Source organism: Gymnodraco acuticeps, unplaced genomic scaffold (genome assembly GCF_902827175.1).
Source record: "Gymnodraco acuticeps unplaced genomic scaffold, fGymAcu1.1, whole genome shotgun sequence".
Lineage (NCBI taxonomy): Eukaryota > Metazoa > Chordata > Actinopteri > Perciformes > Bathydraconidae > Gymnodraco > Gymnodraco acuticeps.
In genome coordinates this window covers 187,352-212,782 of record NW_022990060.1, presented here as the reverse complement: position 1 = coordinate 212,782, position 25,431 = coordinate 187,352, and the positions used below count along the sequence as shown (strand labels likewise).

The 25,431-nt window shown below is 41.8% G+C and overlaps 2 protein-coding genes across 13 annotated transcripts in view; both read right to left on the bottom strand.

Annotated features, from left to right (window-relative positions):
- dner (delta/notch-like EGF repeat containing) overlaps positions 1 to 12,248 on the bottom strand; it is a 97,858-nt gene extending 85,610 nt beyond the window's left edge. The window contains 1 exon segment of the mRNA XM_034216080.1: positions 11,543 to 12,248. Coding sequence (XP_034071971.1) covers positions 11,543 to 11,833 — 291 coding nt within the window. The 5' untranslated portion in view covers positions 11,834 to 12,248.
- Positions 12,249 to 15,355: 3,107 nt separating this feature from the next.
- Positions 15,356 to 25,431, bottom strand: part of trip12 (thyroid hormone receptor interactor 12) — a 50,411-nt gene continuing 40,335 nt past the window's right edge. For 11 of the 12 annotated variants that reach the window (XM_034216065.1, XM_034216071.1, XM_034216072.1 and 8 more), the window contains 11 exons: positions 24,384 to 24,526; positions 24,135 to 24,291; positions 23,878 to 23,976; positions 22,538 to 22,652; positions 21,463 to 21,617; positions 21,044 to 21,208; positions 20,064 to 20,228; positions 19,851 to 19,964; positions 18,412 to 18,506; positions 18,173 to 18,276; positions 16,642 to 16,838 (listed from right to left, as the gene is read on the bottom strand). In XM_034216065.1, coding sequence (XP_034071956.1) covers positions 16,642 to 16,838; positions 18,173 to 18,276; positions 18,412 to 18,506; positions 19,851 to 19,964; positions 20,064 to 20,228; positions 21,044 to 21,208; positions 21,463 to 21,617; positions 22,538 to 22,652; positions 23,878 to 23,976; positions 24,135 to 24,291; positions 24,384 to 24,526 — 1,509 coding nt within the window. Of the gene's footprint in view, positions 16,839 to 18,172; positions 18,277 to 18,411; positions 18,507 to 19,850; positions 19,965 to 20,063; positions 20,229 to 21,043; positions 21,209 to 21,462; positions 21,618 to 22,537; positions 22,653 to 23,877; positions 23,977 to 24,134; positions 24,292 to 24,383; positions 24,527 to 25,431 lie in introns of all 12 variants that reach the window. The other variant, XM_034216066.1, reaches the window with a different exon arrangement.

Below are 25,431 nucleotides of genomic sequence, written 5' to 3'. Positions count from 1 at the left end.
CTAAGTTAATTATGCGCATCCTGCAGGCCTTGAGAATTTAGTCACACAGTTAAGAGAGACAATGGTCCTTTTAGACTAAGGGTGAGCTTACTTCGGGTGAATAAAAGTTCAGAGATGATTACACATGATGAAGACAGTTAGGCGTTGTTGGGGAGCTAGTTCTGAGGATGTCATGGGATAATGACTGTTATATTCCCAACAAGTATGGCTTTCATAAAGAAACACATGACTTGGGTGATAAGATGTGTTTTGTTGTAAAATGGGCCTGTTTGGTTTTCTGCTGGCCAGCGCTGGGTCATTGTGACAAAGCATATTTTGCGTCTGCCAATGAGAGGACCTGAAAAGATGACCAGCTGACCTCACCCCTTCCTTCTGTCTTCTGGTATATATTCTGTTGATTCCTGAGTTCGGCCTCTCTTCACATGCTGTCAGGACCGGAAGGATCTCCGCAGCACGCGAACCAGGGCAGAAGTGGCCGGCTACTTCTTAAAACATTACAATATGATTTTAGTATATTGTATTATATGGTGTTGTAATGTATTATAGTGCATTGCATTGTTACCTTTGATAATTAAAACAGATTGTTTAAACTGGTATCTGGGTGTTCTCTGTCTGATTTCCTTCCTGTTATGATTTTAAGCAGGACTCGTCAAAACGACACGCGGAGCCGAGTGGGGTTGTAAAAACCTCAAAACTCCAACAAACTCGAGTTCCTTTTGCCGTGTTCGGCTCCGTCCCGGAAACTTCTCAAGACGTATCAGGGTCACCAGTGTAGTGCCGAGAGATATGGAGTCAGAGGCGGTGCAAGGAAGGTGCAAGAATAGTAATTTATTCACAAGCTGTAAAGGACATGTTGTCGGGTCGCAGCCCGGGTCGACAAGAAAGAGCCAAGAGGGTACACACTATTTATAGGTAACCCATAACATGTCCGTGTAGGAACAATAACCGCAACTGTAGTTCCAAGTTTGAATTATGTCCCAGTGGTTAAATAGGTGGTCACCACAATATCCACATTGTTAACCCCAATTATTTTGGGCAGTTATGAGCAAACAATTAGACATATGTAACCTGTTGAATAAACTGAAACATTGCTGGCGATTCAGAGATTTGAAAACGTAATAGGCAAAGAAAATGAAAATATCTCGATTCAGCTTGTGTGTGTATGTGTGAGAGGTGGAAGTCACACACACAAGCTGAATCGAGATATTTTCATTTTTCACACCCCTGACACACACACTCATTATGTTGACAGCAGCAGCAACAACAAGGAGGCGAATCATTAGAAGTGACAGCACGGAGACGGTGTCAGAGGGTTATTACAGGGGTGAAGTGCTGCTGAGTAAGAGCTGCTCGGCCCGTTTTTTACAGCATACTGCGCACCGCGACACTACTTGCTGCTCCATTAAACATATATAAATAGCAACAAGGGCAGACAAGAAGCAGTACCACAAAAAAAAACCTAAACTGAACCCCTGGGGAAACAGGAATGACTTATTTTCTATCCAGGACAGAGAGAGGAAAGTTACAGCAGTCTCACAAAGATTTAGGAGGCCATGACGCAGAGATAAGAGCGCTGATCCTGAGGAGAGTCCGCAGTACGTCTTAAAGGTTATGTGAGGAACTGATCAGACTGTATGTAATGACACAAGGTATAAAATATGACTGAAGTAACACATTTCTTTATTAAATTGTCACTGGCAGAGCTGTGCATGTTGCCTTCAAAATGTTTAACGCTGTTCCTGTTCAATTGTCTTATGAATAACATTTTATTATGCATTCATCTGCTTAATGGTAAGATAATACATGCAATATTTAGATTTCTAGGGATTTATATAAGTTGTTGTAAAGTGACCTGAAATATTGTGGCATTTACCGTTTAAACAAAAGCTATCTTTGAGCTTCATGGCAATCGGGACGTGTCTTAAAAGTGCACTTTTTCTAATGGTCAGCAAAAATAAGTCTGATTGAATAGAAGTCTCTGAGGGAATGAACACACTTGTAACTTCATGTATTACCTAATTTAAAAGGTCCCATGTCATGCTTTTCTGGTGATTACCCGTCCCCTTGTGTGTTATGAATGTTTTTCTGCATGTAAACGGTCTGCAGAGTCACAAACCCTCAAAGTAGACCCTGTAGCGAGTAAAACTCTAACACAGAGAAGACCTGTCTGTGCTGCCCCAGAACGCCTCGTTGGACATTTCTCTTTTTCCATTGTTTTCTTCCTGGATACAGTGATGTGCCCATACCCAAATGGAGCCATTGGTCCAAATGGACCAATCCGTGGAGTCGTTATGTTACGTCCGCGGAGCCGTTACATTAAGTCCGTGGATTGGTCCAAATTGACCAATCCGCGGACTTGCTCACACACACACTCAATCTTTTCTCAGCTGCAGCTCCGCTGATTTCTCCTCCCTGAGACGGCGGGACGCGGCGAGGCTGTGGTCGTTTCTCAATCTCGAGGATGCTGGCTTGGTAGTCACGTACTTCCAAGTCACTTCCTTCAGAAACGAAGCAAGTATACTTCCAAGCCACGGCTTCGGAAAACGAAGAAGAATGGAACAGGCTAACAAGTGTGCCACTCTAACGGTTTCAACATTAACTGTACCGAAAATAAATACCTCACAATGTCTATCTAATTATGAACTTGCTTTACTTTCACGGAACAGATTTTTGTTGATAACAAACAAAAAAACAAAGTAACACATTTACCAACACATGTTCTACGCCACTACATACTTACATAAAAATGTGTGCTGCGTCGGTTCAGCCATTCTCCACAAGGGTTTTTGAAATTGGTCCGTGCGGATTGTGGGGATTTTAAGGACGCAAAGTCTACCCATGTACCTCGACATTTCGACATTTCCCCCAAACCAAGGACGCGGCCTCGGTGGAATTCCAAGTATGCTGGAGATTGGAACAGTCCTTCGGCGGCACTCGATGACGTAGCATCCATGAAATATTGGCTTGGAAGCCAGTATCCTTGAGATTGAGAAACGGCGGGGAGGGGGGGGGGGCAGGAGCTCCAACAAGCCGTTTAGGACAGAGAGTGAATACAAGTACTATACAGAGATGCTGTATGAGAGACCAATGTGAGTTTGGAACATTGAACAATGTAAATCTATTCTAGTAGACCTCAATGATCAGTAGAAATGGCCATGACATGGGACCTTTAACATTTCCAAGACGTGTTTATGGTCTCATTTGTACGTGACGGTGACGGGACATCTCTAAGCAGTTGACCAATCACAACAGAGCCCACCAGATAACCAATCAGAGCAGACTGGGCTCTGGTTTCAGACAGAGGGTGAAAAGAGGTGCTGCAGCACAGGCAGTATGAGAAAAATAAAGAGCTTTTTGAACAGTAAAGCATGGAGACATGTCCCAGGAGAGATACTACGTACAAATAAGAACCTGAACATTTGACCAACATCTCCAGAAACTCTCTGTTAGCTTGGCTAAAACGATAACTATTCAAATGGCATCCAATACTTGAAGAGCCAACCTTGTCAAACACATCAAGTGAAAATAAATCTAATATATGATTTTCAGCTGTCATCACGGACCCGCAGGTGACTGCAGCGATCAATACGAGGAGAGGAAAAGCACTGTGTACAGTTCATCTCCTGTATCATCCATATGGATCAAGCCTTACTCACCCTTCACACACCTCATCTTCACATGTTTCCCACAGATCAAACGACCAGGTGATGAGTGATATGGAAATGACCCGAGTGATTAGCCACGAGCCCTCCTGCTCAAAGGCAGCACGGACCGCCTCGGAACATCTGAGGACATCAACATGAATAGTGATCGCTCCGTGATAATGGCTCAAAGGAGACAGTGTTTTCTGAATCAAAGTAGTGGCCGGATTATGAACAGTCTGTTTCCAAAGTGACATCTCTGCGCTCATCAAACCGTCTGTAACCGATGATACCGAAAACAACAACAATTGGCTTCCTTACTTTAAGAAGATTAACTCTTTCTGCTTTGGACACTTCTTTTGCTCCAACGTGAGTCCAAAATGTTAAGAAATCTTTCTCCTTATGCTGAACTGCTTTGATCTTAATGATTATTGTCCTGTGGTTTCAAACCTAAACAAACTCTTCATTCTAAGCCCGTCAACAACATTCCCCTCAACAAATAATATTGGAGTATGCAATAAACACTGAAACCTTTAGGGGTTGCTACTGCAGCTTTTTCCATGTCCTTAACCGTATACATACTGCTAGGTGCTTTAAAGGGGGGTGAAGCAAGAGAAGAGAAATGTAACATTGTAAATAAGGTAAAAACACACACAATAACTCTCTAAAGTAGATTTCAAGATGCAAACCATCAAATAAGTACATTTTCACCAACATGGCAACATCATAATGTGACAAAATGGGGTTTGTCTCGTCAAAACTGGCCCCACATTAGTCCTGTCCTGGAAAACAGCTGTTGATTTGGTTGTTTAATAAATTAATAAAGAATGATTGTGACGATGATTTAGTTTATTTACTTTTTCCGAGCGTGTAAAACCAAAGAAAATACAAATGAAACAAAAGATGATATGATACAGTGCTATACAAATGAATGCAATAACAAAACGAAATATTTAATTAATAATTGAATAGTCTGTAGTATCATTGTCTGATATCAATAAACAACTAAGCTTTAATTACACGTCCGAAAAGGGGTCGGAAGAACACTTATTTAATCCGACCCCTTCTCCCTTTTTTTTTTTACATCTTAATATATGTTAACATACAATATCAATGTATACTTTCATCTTGAATAATTTATATAATCATTCATATAATATATACAGGCAAGTTAGGAGAATGGTCTCTATATATACATACACAAATTCATACAAACACACAAGAATATAAACAGTCATGGTTCAGCAGTCCCTGTCTTGTGAGAATTGTGTCTTTAAAGCTCTGTTTGAATAGTTTGATGTCTGGACATCCCTTCAGCTCCTCACTCACACGGTTCCAGATCTTCACCCCACAAACGTCTCTTTGTTGTGCGCACCCTAACATTAGTGAATATAAATGAACCACGTAAATAATAATTCCCTTGTCTTTCATTGAACAATAATAATAGCTGTGCATTCAGAGCCTTTAGCAACACACTCAGTGTATCCAGTTAGCCCGTATTAGCTATCGATCAGACAGACTGTTAGATATAGAGAAGCTTTTTCCTCTTTGCAAAGCAGAATTATTTTTGTTGCATGACGTGTATGTTTGAACATGACCTCTGATATGTCAGTGGCAGACAGTGATGTCGGTGGATTACAACAAAGATTAGATGATTTGGGTTTGTTACAATCAATACATATTGCTATCCCTATTCTGAATATACAGGTGTTAATGCTGACTCATGTTCTGACCGTGTAACGCCAATTATAAATGCCTCATTCAGTATTTACTTAGTTATATTCAATTAGCTTACACTCCGACTAAAACCAATCATGCAGACTACAAATAAAACAATTAGTTAATTAATGGATTCGCTTTTTTTCTGACGTAAAAAATAAGTTCATAATCTTTTCCTTATCCGATCAATTATTGTCAAACATGCTCTGGTTCCCTTGACTTTTCTGCTTTTAATCCCATTAAGGATGCACTAGCTCTACATGATATCATGACATCTAAAATAAACACTTGGAAGACCTTAATTGGCCCGTAAGGAAAAGCAGCCAAAGCCACACGATGTTCCTCTGGAGAAACGACAATATTGAGTTCAACAGAAGTACTTCAGCAAATAGAGCAATAAGTAGGAGTCCCTCTGCAGCAAGAGGATGGAAGAGGCCATTGATGCACACACACACACACACACACACGTATCTTTATATACCATATTCCTTGTGGCTTCTACCTCCCTCTCACTAACAAGCTAGGCATATCAAAGAGACCAAAGGCTGCTGAGGAGCTTTGAGCTTAATTGGATGCAGCTCAGAATGTATCTGTAGAAGCAGCTGAATGGCCCAGGGAGACAAGAGCTGACCACACACACACACACACACACACACACACACACACACACACACACACACACACACACACACAACCTTCTCTGGATGTCGGGTGTTAATAGCAAGTGTCTCGCTGTGTTCTCAATGTAACATCTAATTAGCTTCTCTAATCTGTTGCTGAGTCTTGTGGAAAGATATTTTCATGCAAATGCAATGCAATCAATGTGAAACAAGCTATTTTTAGAAGTTGGCTGAAGTGCATAAGGCGGTGCAGCGATGTCAGCATACTGTAGCTTCATGCAAATTCATAAAACAGGTGAAACCGCACGAAGGAACAAGTCAGAGTTCCTGGGGTCTCAAAGTCTGCACACGGCACATATCTGACATAGATACAGTATAAAGACAAGATTAAAGACAGCCTCCAACTCAAAAATGTGTTAATGTATTATAAATGACTACACTGACTATACCGTTTCATTATTGAGGGCTTCTACTTTTTTCTACTGCAGTGGGAGATGACTGTGCAACTTCTCAAAATCGGACACATCACGCAGACTTCAATGACTGTCTAAATACAAATTAGGGTTGACACACCTTTTGAAGCTTTAAATTGAAGGTCTTATCAAATTATTTCAAGACCTTTACCTCAACTTCAAGGAACAACATGACATAGTTTGAATTACAACACACTCATACAGAAATGACAACAGCAGGACACACTCATACAGCAGAACATAGCATTTTACTAACATTAATTACAAAATACAATTTTGTATTTTTTTATGGCTATTATTGCACAAAACAATATATGTTATCATTTTTAATATCCCATGTCTATTTTGTCTATTTTCAAAACCTTCAAGGATCCTCTTGTTCCCAAACTCTTAGGATATCAAGGCAAATTCTGACACACACCTGTCTTTAAACACACACACACCTGTCTTTAAACACACACACACCTGTATTTAAACACACACACCTGTCTTTAAACACAACACATGCAGCAAAGCGTCCTGCCGAGCAAGAGCTGCATTAGCATAGGGAAAGTCACTACAGGCTAAACATGGTGCTCTGCAGATTTTGGACGAAACCCTGACGCTGGAGCTTCAGCTTCCTTAAAACTCTCTACAAAAAAAACTATTTGATATTATTGTGCTTATCACAAACAGTGAAGCCTTAATGTCAACGACTACCAGTTGAAAGCTAACAAGCTAAACAACAAAATATGCTAACTGCACTTACCAGGCTGCTAGTTGCCGAGTTTGGTGAACAACAACAGTCTTCTCATTTTGAGTGAGGTAGTTTGACTGAATCTCTACGGTGACTCTTAATTAGAGGTAGAAAAATAAGGTAAAATACAAAATAAAAAGGTAGGAGGCCTAAACTCGCCATGATGCGCACGCTCACCTCAGCAGGTGCAGAGGGGGGCGTGGCCAGATACAGACTGTATTGATGAGGAAGAGAAAGAAAGCAGAGATACTGCGACCTCAACTTCAGAGGTTTCTTCTACTTTTAATGTGTATAGAGAAGATAGTCATTATGCCAGAGGATTTGAACATACTTTGAACCAAATGTAGGTCAGAGTTTGAAGGAGTATTTCGATATTGTGGGAAATAAACAGGCATTATTGACTTTCATTACAACTCTGAGGTGCAGTTAGCAGTTACTTTGTAGCTACATATAAAAACACATAATGTACTGATATGGTATAATGCAGTCACAGCCAGGTACTAATAATCTACACAGTATTTCAAGTATCTAAATGTGATCCTCATTGACATAATACAGTATTAAAATAAATGTATAAAAACAGGATATTGAGTACTTTTAGTTTTAGTACCTTAAATATATTTGTATGCTAATACTTTTGTACTAAGTGAAATGATAAAATCCGCACTTTTACTTGTAGTGGAGTATTTTAAGACCATAGTATGTGTACTTTTACTTCAGTAAATGATCTGAGTTCGACGCTGCTTATAATTATAGGCTATAGTCAATACTCTATCTATCAGCAGAGCAGTATATAATTAGGTACAAATATCTTCCCTTTTACCAGCTATTATAAAAACATGAATGCATCAATAATCATTATTAACTATTAAATAACAAGTACTTTTTAACAAGCAACGTTTTGATGCTAATACTTTTGTACTTTTACTTCAGTAAGATTTTGAATGCAGGACATTAAATTATAACAGTGTTTTTTTTATTGAGATCTCAGTACTTCTTCACCTGTGGTTGGAAGAAAAGGTGAAACATTTAAAAAATGACAGTAAGATGCTAATAAACCAGAGCTAAAACAGAGGAACCTGTTAGTGAGAAATCACCTGCAGGTGTGGAAAGAAATAAGGTGACGAGGAGGGATCTAAAAATCATCATTAAGTCAAAAACGTCTCTGTGAGCTCACTAAGATGAGGCAGAGCTATCGGCTGCAGAAACCACGTAATTACTTTTGTGCTTCCTCAGAGATATCACCTCTTCCACCATCTTCAGTCCCACATCCCCTCTCCAAATAACTGCACATTTAAAGTACATTCAGTCCTCATAATGCTGAGGCTGTAAACTTAAATCCAGCCTGCTTTCCGTTGCTTTAACAGGAGCTGAGCAGCACCAAGTCCCTGGTCTAGCTTCATGACAGATGGCTGTGTTGCGCTGCCACAGCTCTATTGTGTTGTAGAGCAAGTTACCAAATCCATCAGGGCGCACAACAGGCCTTTCAATAATGAATAAGCCAGAGGCAGAAAAGCTAATAACTCAGAGAAAGGCCAGTGGTAGTGAATTCCAATAGGACAGCTTACAGGCTGGCGTCCAGAAAAGGTGCAGGCTGATATTAAAAGTCAGCCAGTTTAGCGAATAAATTGGGTTTGTGTCCCCCCGCTGCCTGCTGCTGTGGTTCGCTTTGATTCCTTTATAGTACTGGGTTTGTCACGAAGCTTTTAACGGATTTTAAAAATGTTGCAGTATATATCCTGAAATCAACAGGCATGGCTGGTTTAATCCTAGACATACCATACAAGTTTACAGATTGTTTTCTGCTCTAATCCTGCGCCCCAAGTTTGAAATAAAATACGATGAAGACGGTGAGGGAGGAGGGTGACACAACAGGATTTCTTCACTAAGCTGCGAAACTTTACTCTTTTCAAGAAGAGATCAATAGTTGTATGTTCCTAACGCCTCTCTTTTCCCAATCTGCTGTCCTCCTCCATTCCTTCCTATCTCTTTCTTCCATCTCCTCTCTCACTGGACCATCTGTGTGGTGACGCATGCAGAGGACAGAGGATGCAAACCAGCACTGCGCTCAGCCAATCAGGTCATTCACCAAATCTCAATTGACTGCTGCTCCAGTTTCCATGGAGAAGAAACATCCAGCGTTGAGGGGAGAGAGGCAAACAACGATTCCCCCTCAGGCCTGGCTCGGGGTCTGTGCTTGGACCCGATGTTTGCTGCATAAGAGATAACGCTGGGTAGTGTGGCAGCAGAAGAGGAAAAAGTGTAGCTTTTGCATGAAAAATATGAAAATGAGATGCGTGTTTAGTCCAGCCTCAGCTCAGGCTGTGTGACACTGTCCTCTGTGGTGTGTTGGAGCAGAGGTAACAAGCTGCAGCTGCTTTCTATTCTGAAACCAGCACAGCCAAGTCTGATCGGCCCTGGATCGGCTTCAATCCTGCACCCCAGCAGCACATATGTCTCATATACTGGCATGCATACACAAAGACAAGCAGACATACTGTATGCACAGCCAGATGTAAACACAAGGGGGGGTATGGCTGCCACCTGTTGGTGATTCTGCTAAAGTTCACCCGGTCACCTTCCCTCCTGATGCTGCAGCAGACTCATTTATCCTCTCTGCACCCGGGACGCATGACTCAGAGGACTCGCTGCCTTTAGGCTACACAAGCTTAGCCACAGTGCATGTACTCCAGCAGAGGAGTACATGGTTAATGTTGAGATAAGTGCATGGTGGACAACTTAAAATGTCCTTGAGTAGATACAAATGATGCAGTAAGAAGATGTCCACTTCATGGTCGCGTAAAAGCAGATACATCCTTGTTGTACCTATCAAATCATTTCTTACTGATAGAAGGAAGTATAATCTTTCACTAACAGTCATATAACTGCATTTGTTCTGGGACAATGCAGGACATTTGGGGTCTCTTATCCTGAACGGACACTGAGCACAAAACCTGGACGAGCTGAATGCATCTTAGATCTGTCAATCGTGGTTTATCCATCACCATTATTACATTATTTCATCAACAAAGTCGAAATAAAACCTTGAGAATCAGTCGAGAAAGCATTACCGAAAAAATATATATAATATAATACTTCTTCAACGCTGAAGGGTGTTCAAAGAGACCGGTGACATTGCTAAGTGCGTACAAAAGCAGGCGGACATAGACAACTTTACAGATACTGTAGGAGATGTTGTGAAAGAAAAAGCTCATTAATGAGTGTTCAGATGTTCCAGTTAATGAATGCAGTGTGAAGACTCCTTTTGGCCAGATGTTAATAAATATGTATCTCACATTTAAAGTATGGTGCAACATAGGAATGTATTTATGGACTACCTATGCTGTAAAATGTATTATCTTTTCAATTTACACACGGCATCTATTGCACGTCTGTCCGTCCTGGGAGAGGGATCCCTCCTCTGTTGCTCTCCCTGAGGTTTCTCCCATGTTCCCTTTAAACTGTGGGTTTTCTCCGGAAGTTTTTCCTTGTACGATGTGAGGGTCTAAGGACAGAGGGTCTGAGGACAGAGGGCCTGAGGACAGAGGGCCTGAGGACAGAGGGTCTAAGGACAGAGGGTGTCGTATTGTCATACTGATATTCTGTACAAACTGTGAAGACCACTGAGACAAATGTAACATTTGTGATATTGGGCTATATAAATAAACATTGATTGATTGATTGATATTTATAACTCTACCTGTGGATTTACTGTGTGCGCCATACGGTAGATAAGCTTTACATCCAAAAATACTCCACATTACGCCATATTCACTCACACACACACACACACACACACACACACACACACACACACACGTATAGATCTACAGTTCACACTCTCGCTGCTGCCTCTCTCTTTCCTCCTGTTGCCACAGCAACGCAGCACTCGTCTCCGTGTCTCGGTGACAGCACATGCTCCCATTAAAAAACCATCGGAGGAACAGCGAGGAGCAAACACACTCACACACACCGCCATCTACTGTAAGGACTCACATGCTAATCAAAACACTGATATGATGCAGGGTTAACACACACACACACACACACACACACACACACACACACACACACACACACACACACACACACACACAGCTCACTATTAATCCAGATACACTAAAAGATTGGAAAGGTTGACTTTGAAGGTTGCAGGATTTGGCTCAACTTGCAAAGAAAACACTGATAGGATGCAGGTTTGACACAACGTATCGATGCTTGTGATTCTAATATGCCTCATAAAGTCATTTCAGAAACCCTCACTCTCACACTCTCACACACACACATACACACACACACACACTGCTCAGTACACACTCAGGTAGATGACAGTATAGTCGGAGTGGTCCGTACCTCACAGTTGCGCCCGGTGAAGCCCCTGCTGCAGGTGCACTTGTACTCCCAGGTGTCCTCCAACATGGCCAGGCAGACTCCTGCGTTGAGGCAGGGTCGTCCCTCACAGGGGTCCGGGCGAGGAGTGGCCTGCGTGGGGGTGGGTTGCGCCGGGGCCGGGGTGTCCGGGGCCAGCTGGAAGGCGGAGGGGAGGACGCTGCTGCTGCTGCTGCCCAGGAGGAAGAGGAGGAAGAGGAGTGGAGGAGCTGTGGAGCTTTGGATCATCTGGGGAGGACGGCGGCACATCCCCATCCTCTTTGGTTCCTCTTCTGCTTCTTCTTGTGTGAATTTTACTCCTGTTTCCTCAGAGTTCAAGTAGCTGCAGAGAGGAGTGTGTGTGTGTGTGTGTGTGTGTGTGTGTGTGTGAGAGAGAGAGAGGCTTTTGAAATAGAGAGAGAGGATGTGGAGCCTGAGCGGTGCGCAGGCAGAATGACTGAGAGCAGACTGCCTGATGCTGTGGAGGCTGAGGGGGAAGGCAGGGGGAGAAGGGGAGGGGTCTCGCCTCTCTTCTGCCTCCGAGTCATAGTGACGATGATAGCTGACGACACACACACACACACTCTCTTTCTAGTGCAGAATATCAGGGGAGCCAGTCTGCACCCTCCTCATTTAAGAGTCTCATCATCCATAACCTCTCCTTGGAGTCGGACTCTCAAGGTGGAGAAGACGGAGGAAGAAGAGGAGGAGGAGGAGGAAGAGGAGAAACGCCTCATCAGCTTTGCCATAAGATTAGCTGCTTCCCGGAGATAACACGCGGTAATACACCAACAGGGGATGATGCACTCCAAGTCCAAAAATAGCTGAATAATGCAGATGGAGCCTAAAATAGAAATACAAGATCATTAAACAGTTGCCAAAAAGCAGCATGAACACAGATCCTAAAGGTCATAACCTTTATTCACTTGGGTGGTTAAAGAACTTGTCATAAAATATAATCATTAAATAAGAATAAACATGTATTTTAAGATGAAGGAGTCAGCATCATTTGATGGGCAGTAATCAGGACAAAGACACATGTGTTGGTTATTCTGTTTTTGGGTGGATTTTCCCTCGGGTACACCGAGTCCCTAATTTGATTTAATGCTTCTTTTAATCCTGCAGTGTGCTCACAGAGGTGTTAGGTAACTAATGACCTATCAACTTTTTTCAAGGACACTAAACTTTGAAAGGTGCAGTCCATATATTTTAAATTGTATTCGTCATTAGCCACCATTTTTTAAATCTAAACATTGACATTTCTGTGTATGTAAATCTGTTGTGATTGAGATGTCCCACCCCTTAGCCTATCAGTACAATGTGTTGGAGCCGGTTGGAGCGCTAGCCAATAAAAGCGCAAGTGTTTCATAGTGATGTCACTATGTTCTAGAGCAGGGTTTCTCAAACCTTTTAATACGAAGGATCACTTAACCAATAAAAAAACACTCGCGGACCACCTAACTCCACACATATCCAAAAACACATCGTTTTTCTAGAACAGATTACAAATCGCCTGAAAATGGTACAAACAAGTGGCAACATGTGTGATGAAGGTGTTGCACTGGGCTATATCATGCAATCGAAAGTGAAACTGATGCTCGCTCCATTGCGTAGATATTCTGGTGAGAGTGCGGAAAACTTAGATTTATTTATTTATCTCAAATGTGAAATGTTACCAATATACTCCGAGATCACTAGGGGGCGCTCACGGACCACCAGTGGCCCGCGGACCACACTTTGAGAAGGAGTCCAATGGAGTTGCTCAGGCAGTGGGAAACACAGGGATGTTAGCCTTCGTAGACCTTTTACATGCACAAAAACATATACGACACACAACAGGAAAGGGATACGCATAATAGGGCCACTTTAATTGAAGTGCACCTCTTGTATAGCTGTAGAAAGTGTATTTAATGAATTGGTTATGACTGAGAGACAAGAGAAAACAGGCAGCCCCCCTTACCTTCTCTTGAACATGGAGCAGAAGTTTAAACAGTCCTTGACCTCGTCCTCTTCATCCGTCTGAATCCCCAGGGTTTCTGTGAGATTTACGTCCTTAATTTATTGTTGCATGTTTCAGCCTGATCGATATAAACCCGGTGGTTGTAAATGAAGACGTCGGCCTTACACTCAGCCTTCAACCTTTCCATTTCCATAATGAGTGCTCCCACAGTGCAGGGACACTGCAGCACACACACTGATCCTGCTGGACACAGCATGGAGACACTACACAACAGACTGAACATGTTTCGTTTATAATCAGGAGAAAATCATTCCAAGAAATTAAATGGCTCAGGTTTTCAGTGAAGCTGATTGCTGGTATTTTATGGAAAACAGGTGAAACAATATCTCTTTGGGCTGCAACCAACAATTATGTTCATTATTGATTAATCTCTCAAATATGTTCTGAATCAACCGGTCTATAGAAAGCAGTGTTGGTGAAGAAGTACTCACATCCTTTAATTAAGTAGGCCTACACATATTATGGTCTTCTTAACATACTTTAAGTCCTGATTTCAAGTACAAAAGTGCAAGCATCGAAAATATACTTAAAGTATACAAAAAGTACTCATTCTACATAATGGAATATTTCAATATGAGTTCAGAAGTATTATCAGCTAAATGTACTTCAAGTATCACAATTAAATGTACTATTTTACAGATGGACTTTTTGGTTATTTTATTATCCTGTTTTTAAATTAGTCAATGTCAACCAAATGTAGATACTTTACTAGTACTGCATTATACCATATAAGCATACCATGTGTTTGTATGTAGGGCCTACTGAGTGTTAAATTAAATGTAGTAAAAAGTACCAGATTTGGCTCTTAACTGTAGTTGAGTAGAAGTATAAAGTGGCATAAATGGTAAAAGTTGTGTACAAATTTGTCTATAAGTATTATACTTGATTAAGTTACTTGCCAGACACTGATAGAAAGTCAAAATAATTGTAAAAAAGTTATTCAAAGTTCTAGTAAATATTCACATATTATATATTAAAAACCTCCATATTTGTTGCTGAACCGCATTTTTGGGTCATTATTCGATTATTTCTCCTCTATCAGACTAAGCTTTGCAGCTCCAGTTTGCATCACGCATTATGTAATTTCACAAATCAAAGGCTTAATTGTGTTTTTTCTAAGAGCTTGTAAACACAGAGGTGGGTAAAGATCCAGCTGAGACCTAAAGGGCAGTCAAACAAATCCACCTCCATGGAAACTCATTTAACAGGGTACATGCAGGAATCCTGAAGTCAAATGTAAAACCTTTTAAGACCTTTTTTAAGACCCTTTCCATACATTTTAAGGCCTCATCGCCACTTTGAGGTAAACGGTTACCTTGGCGACACAGTTTACCTCACATTTACTATATACAGTATTGATTGTCCTTCCTCCTTATCTTCCAACCATTTGGACGCAGACTTGCATTTCCCCATAACGATGTTGCTTAGCAACCGGCGTAAACGGACCTTCGCGCGCTATCAAGCAGTGAGCGCGCGATGTCCTGTTCAGATGACGTCAAATCGAACGGGATGCCATCAATAAACTACACAGAATCACACTACACACCTACGCAATGATTACATTCAGGCAGACTGTAGAACACAAGCTCTTTGGACAATTTATATACTTATTGAAAACAAGCTACAAAATGTAATACCTTGGAAAATGCCGTTTAATAGACTTTTAAATTTTCGCTAAGTTGATTGATCAAATTGTAATACCCCTGTTTAAAGGACCCTCAAAGCACCGATGAGAGCAACATGTGTAAGTGATGAAGTGATAAATAAATGACCAGGAATGAGTCAAACAGTTACTTTATTTATGTTCAGGTAAAAACATGAACCTGATGCAGTAAATTATTGCAGATCTTAGAAACCAGCACATGAACGATGGGGCCAGGAGAACATACAGTGGCGCCCTCCCCTGGCCGCAGACTGCAGGTGCACACCACGGTTTGTTCCAAGCCAGCAGTGCAAAGAAAAAAATAATAATAATTATCAACTACAGCAAGAAATAAAGACAATATAGAAAATAAAAAATAAAATAAAAAGGTCAAGCAGACATTCCCACCTCAAACAGGGTGCGAAACTGCATATAAACTTTATTCCATGAACAAACGTGAAATGCTATCTGGCCATGAAACGATAAAATGAGACCAGCCAAATTTTGTGCCCAGCTACATTATGTGTTGAGGGGTCGCTCAGAGTGGTCCGCCATGTGAAGACCCTGGTTAGGGCCAAACAGACGGGACTTTAACTCCATCAAAACAAGAGCAAAACAAAATTTACCTGATCAACACATTGGTTACAACTCTTCATGGGAGCTGACGCTCTAGAATAAAGGGGGGCCAGAAAACCATCTCAACTGGAGGAGGGGGGGATGGGGGAAGAAAAAGATAATATGCGCTCATCACTACCCGCATTCAACCAACTGCAACTCTCCACAACTTTAAGCAAAAGACACACACAGGGGATGGGAGGGCGGTCGAACCAAAATGCAACACACAAACGATATATTACAGAACGAAATGTGAGACAGACGAACTGAGAGGGGGGGGGGGGGGACGAGAGAACAAAGAGCTATTCTATCAAATGTGTAGAATGAGCAAAGTCTGCAAATGTGTCTGTACAAATGATCTTTGGAGCTAAAGTAAACCTAGCTTGCTCAATGGACCACCCCCCCCCCCCCACTTCCTCCCCCGACGCCCAGCAGTGGCGGAGTCCACCGCTCAGGAGAGGAGACGTCCCTTTTTTTTATTTATTTTTTTTAAATATCACATAGCAATGCAATTTAAAATGTCACCCAGATGTTTTTTGTTTTTTTAACATTACTCAACTACTGATATAAGTTTTACTCTCTCTCTTTTTTGTTGTTGTATATTTTAAGTCCTGTGGAGCCGTTTTTTTTTTGGAGAGACCGGGGCAGCAAATATATATTTTTAAAGTCTTAATTTTTCTGCAAGCTGCTTTCTATAACAAGAAGGCTGTACATGTAGCCTTGATGTATGTGGTTACAAAAAAACTAAGAAGGAAGTCATGATTTCATCAGTCGCTGTAGAAGGCATTTGAATGAGACGTGGTGAGATCAGGAGAGGTGGAAGGACTGCTGGCCCTCTCGAGCCGCGATCAACAGTTTCTCTCGCATTATGTCAATGCTGGAGTAGTCAGGCAGCTTCAGGTAATTGACACACGTCATCACCGAGGGGAGGAAGTCGTCCGGGTTCTCCGTCGACTCGAACGTCTTCCTCACGATCGTCAGAGGGGGGTTCAGGCTCCGGAAACCTGAGGCACAGCAGCAGGTGTGAGGCACTGATATAACATTTAAAAACACACACGTCTAATACATTCATATAAGCTCATATAACGTGTTTGTTGTTTTGAAGCGTGTGTGTGTGTGTGTGTGTGTGTGTGTGTGTGTGTGTGTGAGATAGGATTGGACAATTCATTGGATGTCAATAGCAATTCCAAATGTGGCTCCCTGCAATGAAATGTCCATGATCCAATGAGATATTAAACAAATAGTTACACGGCCAAGGTAAATACTTGATTCTGATTGGTCCATAGAGTGCCGCAGTGACGCGTCCTAAAACCAGGAAGTAAACTCCTTCCGGTTCCTTCGTCAAAAACCAAAGCAATTTCTCCATAGGATTTAGGAAAATAGCTGAAATAAGGTCTGTGGTTGAAACACATTTAAGAGACGGATCACGTTTTGTTCAGCCGGATAATCTCCACATGTCTACCCTACTTTCATAATTATATAATCATAAATCTAGTCGCCAGAAGCAAAATGCTAACGTTATGCTATAAAGGAGCTACAGCAGGGTCGCTGCTTCAACGTCACGCTGACTTAAGATCCATATTCAAAACTACAGATTCTAAATGGTTCAAGTTGAAGCGTTTGTTTGAACAGTTTGCAGGAGGCAGGTACTTGCTTTCAAGCAGAACAGAAACTAACTTAGAGGAGTGTTTACGTGTTCGGCGTAATGACGTACAACGTCCTCGACAACTTCTGTAGTCCTATTCAGCCACTTGGTAACAACCATCGTTTTTCAGACACGTAAACTCTTCAGAAATCACCAGTGGGGTCACTGCTGATGGATTTAATGTCGTAGAACAAAACGTGATCCGTCTCTTAAATGTGTCTCAACCACAGACCTTAGTTCCAGCTATTTTCCTAAATCCTACGGAGAGATCCCGTTGGCTCTGAGACGAGGGAACAGGAAGTGGAGAAATGCTAACTTACTCTCTCTATGGTCAATTTAGATATTTCGGATCAATTTAGTTGCAAACAGACCGCTGTGATCAAGGTGTGCAGTCTGCAGTGTGTTTCAGTCTTGTATGAATGCGAAAGATTAGCAGGCATGTAGCACACCATTAAAGTGAAGGCTTTTAAATTAAGTCTGGGTCAAAGTTTAGCGTCTAGGAGTTGCACTGTGGTCAGGTTAAGTATCATTTTGAAGCAAAGATTTGAACATAAGCACAACATTTGCTATTCTCCATAAAATGTAAAAATGCAGTTTTAAGAAATGTTGAATGATTTAGTTCCTAAAATGTGTGAATAATCTCAGTATTGATCCGAATGATCGGGACATGTGAATGTGTGTGAGGTGACTCACCACCGACGGGCAGTCTGGGGCTTCCTGTGACAAACTGCAGGAAGAGTCTCTGCTGCTCGGCGTCGAAGCTGCTCAGCACCTCGAACAGGAACCGTACGGCGCGGCTGCAAAACACGGAGGAAATACATTTCAAACTCCAGAAAGGTTTGCGTACACACACTGTGTGTTATGCAGGGAGTCTGACAAATGAGCCTGGGATCATTAAAAGGCCCTTTCTGATAAATGGAGTTTGGTCCCACCTGTCGTGTGTGTAGCCGTGGTCCGGTCGACAGCACTCCATCAGCGTCTTCACGTCCCACGTCTCTGATTTGCTGCCACACAGCAGCTGATCCAGCTATGGCAGGAGAGGAGGGACAATTAACAATCAGAGAAGACAAAACGGGGCCAAAACTATCCAACTATCCAACTATCCTGTGGCAAACGGTTAAACGCCTTGAAAAAAAGCTATTTCTCCTTACTAGGCAAAACATTGTGTTCAACCTGTTGAGCCCCGAGCCTGTTGTTCAGGCCTCAGGCTGGAAAATGACATTCCCAGAACAGATGACCATAACTTAACTTCTAAAAGGGGTACATTAATAATCTTTATTCTCAAAGTAATGATAAACCTGTGAGTTGGATGTAGGAAAGTCAGAATCAATATATAATTTTTTTTATTTTAAAGTAAATTCAGATTGAACATAGAAAAAAAAAAAATGTAAATTCTAGTGTCCGTCCAAAAAGAAAACATTACTTATGGTGAAAACCGCCCTTGAATGATGGGATAGTAGACTAAAAGCTTTAGGAATCCAAACTACAACATATAATAAGTACCCTGTATCAAGATTGATGCAAAACAAGTGACATTTGACCTTTTTAGAGAGATTTAGCAAAAAAAAACACGTCTGGGGTCATTTGGGTGCATTTTCCATATCTCTGGAACCCATTGGTCGATTTTGATGATTGACACCTCTTTTGAACCGTTAGAGCCAATAGAATCGAGAGGAAGTTCCTAAAATCCATCTAAACATTACCCATTGGTGAATGAGTGATGCGGAGCCAGAATGCCCAAATCCGGAAGCTGTCATACACTCTCGTAGCAGCTAATATGAAATCTCCGTTATTGACAAACATATGAAGATGGATTATCAGTAATCATTTCAAAGTGACGGACACATTGGATTAACCTTCAGCAGCGTTTTAATGCCATTGAACACGACAGAGGTGAACATTTCTCCCGTGTTTGCTCCGTAATGCTATGTTGTGTGATGTCTGTGTTTGCTTCCCATGCCGCGAGGTCTGATCGCTCAGTGATAATACATATATGTTTGGAATCTGTGGAATCTCAGCTTGCTAATCGATATCTTGTTTGTGAGGATCCGAAGTAATAAGGGTATTTTACCGTGAGTTCTGTGCTAATTGTGTTAGAATTTCGCTCCGGGCTAATTCAGAGCCTTTGTTATTACCCTTTTGTTTCGTTTAGCTAAAAATGGTTAATATTGTCTGAAAGCTGAGTTTCTTCCCGTTAAGTTGGTATGACACATTCATAGTTTGTTAAATGTTAAGAAGCCCTCAAGCGTCGTTTCTTGCAAGATGTTGCGTTTTGCCCCCGTGGGGTTGAACTGGTTAAATACTATTGACCAGGGATCAGATGATATTCTATTGACTTTAAAACAATTGTTAAAAGAGAACATGTGCTCACCTCCTCTGGATAGAAATACTGCAGGTGATGCAGGGGGAAGACCGACTCAAAGCCTTCCCTAAATGACTCAAACTGTCTGGACACTCCTTCATTTAGAGTCCAGTACACCACCAACTGCAGAGAAAGAGAACAAAACAAGCTCAATACAACATCGAGTGACAGAAAGTGTGATACGTGGTGAGAGATGCAGGAGGAGAAAGCCACATCACATACCCTGAGGTACTCCTCCAGGTTGTAGATTGTGACCGGGAAGTCTTTGCCGCCCTTTTTCAGCTCAATGTTGGGGTATCCTGGGAGGGTGAAGTCCAGCCCGAGGTCCTCCACCGAGCAGCCGTTCATGTTCAGGCTCTCCAGGCCCTGCTGCAGGGTCTCCCTCGTCTGGAGCACACAGAGAGACAGGTCAACATAAAGACAGAGCTAGAAATACTTTACAACAGCATTAAAGCCTTAAAGGTCACCTATCATGCTATTTTTAGGCAATAGCATAGGTCTCAGATATATAAAAAACATGTCTATGAAGTGTTTTGCTCAAAATACCAAACAGATCATTCTAGCCATGCCTCATATCCCTCTATTTCACTTCCTGTTTCTAAAGTGCTGATTTGGGGTATAAAGCTTTATAGAGGAGGGGTCTGAGCTCATGCGGGACCCGGCAGCTACTGTCTAAACTAAATGCTGCTGTGATGAAACGCCATATCATGGATTATCAAGGATCTGAAACAGTCTGGAGCTCAAAGGCTTTCTCTCTTGCCGGTTATACCACAAGGTGAGTTCCTTTTTACTTCCTGCTTCTTCACACACATGCTCTCTAGTACAGGTTAGCTCTGAGTGTTAGCGATGCTAATGTAAACACCGACCAGATTACATCCAAAACAGTCGGGCATTGTTTCTGATAGCAACGTTTCTGATTGGGCCGTGGGTCCACATTTCAGATATTACGTCATATCGGACGCAAATCTGGATCAGCTCCGTTGTTCCCCGTTTTTAGAGATTTGGGTACGGAGGAAAAGAGAGAGGGTTTTATTTCCTGACGCTGCGTGAGTTCCCCGACACACATTTATGTATAAAATACATCAAAAAGTGCATTTCCCTGCAGGAACCCTGCTTTTAGAAACGTCTGGTACCAGTGCACTAAATCCTCAGTCTTCTGTGATTGATTTTCTGTTCAGATGTGATGGTTGTTGGGGCTTCACCTGTGACCGGTCCTGCTCCAGCCGCTTCTTCTGGCGGATGATGTCCTCCAGGTGCTGGATGGACTTGGCCACCCCGGGGTCGATGTTCACCAGGTCGTGGGAGCTGATGGACATCTCGTGCCGCAGCATCCACTTATAGAAGGGCAGCCCGAGAGGAAGGTCCAGCTGGGAGGGGTTCAGAAAGTCAGTTTGAGTGAGAAACAAAAAAGTACATTTTGGGAAAGGGGGGAAACAGTCATATCTCGAGGACAATCAAGGACATATGTACACAAATGTATATGCATGAAAGATCAAACTAGAACAGGCAAACATTAGGTCAATTAACCTCCTTCAGAAGAGCATTCCCTAAATACCAATGTTGGGTTATAAATACGAGTGTTTTAACAGAGATATAAGCAAAAAACAGAGGAGGTCATTACCAATCTGAAGTCCATTATGGCTTTGGCCATCAGCTTTCCTAAGAATCGGAACTTCATTTTGATTTTGGCTATGTGTGCTGGTTTGGTTGTCCTGCCGAAGGGAACAGCGAACAGTCCTCTGGAGCTGAACATGTACTTGGTTCCCTCATGGCTTCCTGTTGGGGCAGAGACACAAATATGGTCAGAGTAAGTCAGACAGAAATACTACCTGTGAAGACGGTCTAATCATAGGACAACAAATACTTAATCATTAAATGTCACTGTGGTAGTGTCTTGTATTATGGCGCATTTCCACTACAGCGCGGAGCGCGGTTTAAGCGTGCCGTGTCCGGCCCGTTTTTGGTTGCGTTTCCTCTAGACGTAGTTCCGGCTAGCGGGTACTTTTTCACAGTTTTCTGGCTCTCCAAAATCGAAGTTCTTCCCGGGCCAACAACCGGGCTGAGTATGCTAAACTAGTGAGAGAATCGCTGGCTAGGGAGCTACAACAAGATGAACATATTTGACCGTGATTTAATTGTAATACACGTTTCTAAATGATGCCGAAGTAACAACATACTGATACCGGTTAGTAAAAACCATGAATTAATGCTTTGACAAGTCTGCAGACAGACGGCAGGCGAAACACCTTTTAAAATGCGTGTTTTCTGAATGGAGATCGGCTAAGCTAACGTTATATATGCTCCGACCGTCCACACTCACAACAACGGCCTATACAGACATAAATAAAGCAGTGACTGTATTCGCCATGACACAGGCAGTCTGTGGTTTGTATTTGTTTAACTTTTGTCTAGTTTCTGAACTGATATGAGGAGCTGTGAGCTGTGAGCTCTGAGTGCTAACAGCTAACGGCTGATGTTGTTTTTCTGTGGTTCACATTTAATATGACGTCACGGCTCCGCCTACACTGCGTTACTATAGTTACTACCCCAGCTACTAAACTGTAATGGAAACCCAGCATAAAGTGAGCCTGGCCTACCGAGGCCTAACTATACCGTACGAGGCCCTGCAGTGGAAATGCGCCTTAAGTGAAGGGAGAACATATCCTCATATTCTGTGTGTGTCTGGGGGTTTCTACCTTTAGGATTGGCCAGAGTGACCTCCTCCCCTCTCCATAGGCCGAGGTCGGCGCGCTGCAGCTCCTGAGACACCAGAGCGTAGAACTCCAGAGTCGGGCCCAGACCTGTGCCCACCTGGAAGAACAGGAAAACATTTCAATAAACCCTTAAAAAAAACAACTTGAATTTAAAGCATTTTACTGCAGAGAGTCCTGACTCAGTTAAAAGTAGCATTACTGAATCGTTAAAATACTCCACCACAAGTCCTAGTTTAAAATTGAAATAAGTTAAAGTACAAAAGTATTAGCGTCAATTTGCTTTTCAAGTTAAAAAAAAAAGTACTCATTCTGCACACGTTTCAATATAATTTGAAACAGAAGTATTATTTGCTCAATGTACTCAAAGTATCAAAAGTAAAAGTTAGTATCATGCAGAGTTATCACTGTGTAGTATTATTGTCATGTTATCATCATTCAGCAGTTTTTTACTGTAGCAGTTTGTCAACATGTAGCCAATTTTAGATGCAGGGTTGATGAGTAAGTAAGTAAGTAAGAAATATATCAAAGTAAACAACAAAACAATTGAATAACTCATGTAAAGTACAGTCATGTGAAAACAATACTTAAAGGTCACCTATCATGCTATCTTTAGGCAATATTATAGGTCTCATATATACAAATATATAAAAAACATGATTTATAACAGATCACCCATTCTAGCCATGCCTCATATCCCTCTATTTCAAAAGTGCTGATTTGGGGAATAAAGCTTTAAAAAATGTTTTTGATAAACCATAAAAGGAGGGGTCTGAGCTCATGCGGGACCCGGCAGCTACTGTCTAAACTAAATACTGCGGTGATGAAACGCCATATCATGGATTATCAAGGATCTGAAACAGTATGGAGCTCAAAGGCTTTCTCTCTTGCCGGTTATACCACAAGGTGAGTTCCTTTTTACTTCCTGCTTCTTCACACACATGCTCTCCAGTACAGGTTAGCTCTGAGTGTTAGCGATGCTAACGTAAACACCGACCATATTACGTCCAAAACAGTCGGGCATTGTTTCTGATAGCAACGTTTCTGATTGGGCCGTGGGTCCACATTTCAGATATTACGTCATATCGGTCGCAAATATGGATCAGCTCCGTTGTTCCCCCGTTTTTAGAGATTTGGTTAAAAGAGAGAGGGTTTTATTTTTTCTGACGCTGCGTGAGTTCCCCGACACACCGGGGACACATTTTTATGTATAAAAGGCATCAAAAAGTGCATTTTGCATAATAGGTCCCCTTTAAGTAGGATACTTGTAAATGTACTTTGTTACGTTAAAACCAGTGTTTGAAAGTAACTGAGATTATCTGTACCTCGTTCTCATACTGGATCTCCAGCATGGCCCTGGAGCTGCCCAGGTCCTGCATCACTGACTCAGCCTGCTTTAGCAGCTCGTCGCGGTTTATCGTCCTCTGAAAACACAATGAAGGTTTAAGCCAAAAATAAACAGCAAAATGTTAAATACTATTATCAAAGCCAGAATAGTCACACAATGCAAAGTGCTTCAGATACAGTGTAAAATGGGAGGATTCCATAAGATGCAACGGTCAAAGATGGCAACACATTTTACCTTCTTCCTGTCGAGACGAGGGGCCACCCTGCTGTCCTGAGAATCTGATTGGTTGATCTCAGGGTTTGTGTCCAGTAGACGCTGCATGGCTCTGTCCCGATCGAAGGCAGTGACGTAGAACAACATCTGCCGGGTGTCGAAGGGGAAGAAGAAAGGACTGTAGAGGAAGAGAGAATACTGTATGTTAGGACCATGCCAAACATCAGCACCATTTACATCCTGTTTTGGTGTAAAGTATAAAACACTTACCAGGTCTTTCCGAGCTCGATGAGCCAGGTGGGGATGTTCCCCGTCATGATGACCAGCGGGTCCTGAAGCTGTCGGTTAGCTTTGGCTGTCAGTTTACTGTTAATGAACTCACTGGTCGCGATGATTTCCTTACACACAGCATTCTGCAACAAAATAAAATGTTACTTTTATTTATTCACAATTTAACTAGCTAGCTCAGGCTCGAAAATGACATTCCCAGAACAAATGACCATAACTTCACTTCTAAAAGGGGTAAATTAATAATCTTTTTTCTCAAAGCAATGATACACCTGTGAGTTGGATGTAGAAGAGTCAGAATCAATAGATGTTTTTTATTTTAAAGAAAATTCAGATTGAACATAGTAAAAAAAAAATGTCAATTCTAGTGTCCGTCCAAAAAGAAAACATTACTTGTAGTGAAAACCACCCTTGGATGATGGGATAGTAGACTAAAAGCTTCAGGAATCCAAACTACAACATATAATAAGTACCCTGTATCAAGATTGATGCAAAACAAGTGGAATTTGACCTTTTTAGAGAGATTTAGCAAAAAAACAAACACTTCTGGGGTCATTTGGGTGCATTTGCCATATCTCTGGAACCCCTCGGTCGATTTGATTGACACCTCTTTTTAACCGTTAGAGCCAATGGAATCGAGGGGAAGTTCCTAAAATCCATCTAAACATTACCCATTGGGGAATGAGTGATGCGGAGCCAGAATGCCCAAAACAGGAAGCTCTCATAGCAACTATATATGAAAACTCCGTTATAGCCATAAATATGAAGATGGATTATCAGTAATCATTTCAAAGTGACGGACACATTGGATTAACCTTCAGCAGCGTTTTTATCGTTTTAATGCCATTGAACACGACTTTTGATCAGAAAAACAGCATAGGTAAGACAATGTCCCGCTCCGTAAAGCTCCGTGTTGTGATGTCTGGGTTTGCTTCCCCTGTCGCAGGTTCAGATCGCTCAGTGATGATACTTATACCCCTAGAATCTGTGGAATCTCAGTTTGCTAATTGATATCTTGTTTGTGCAGATC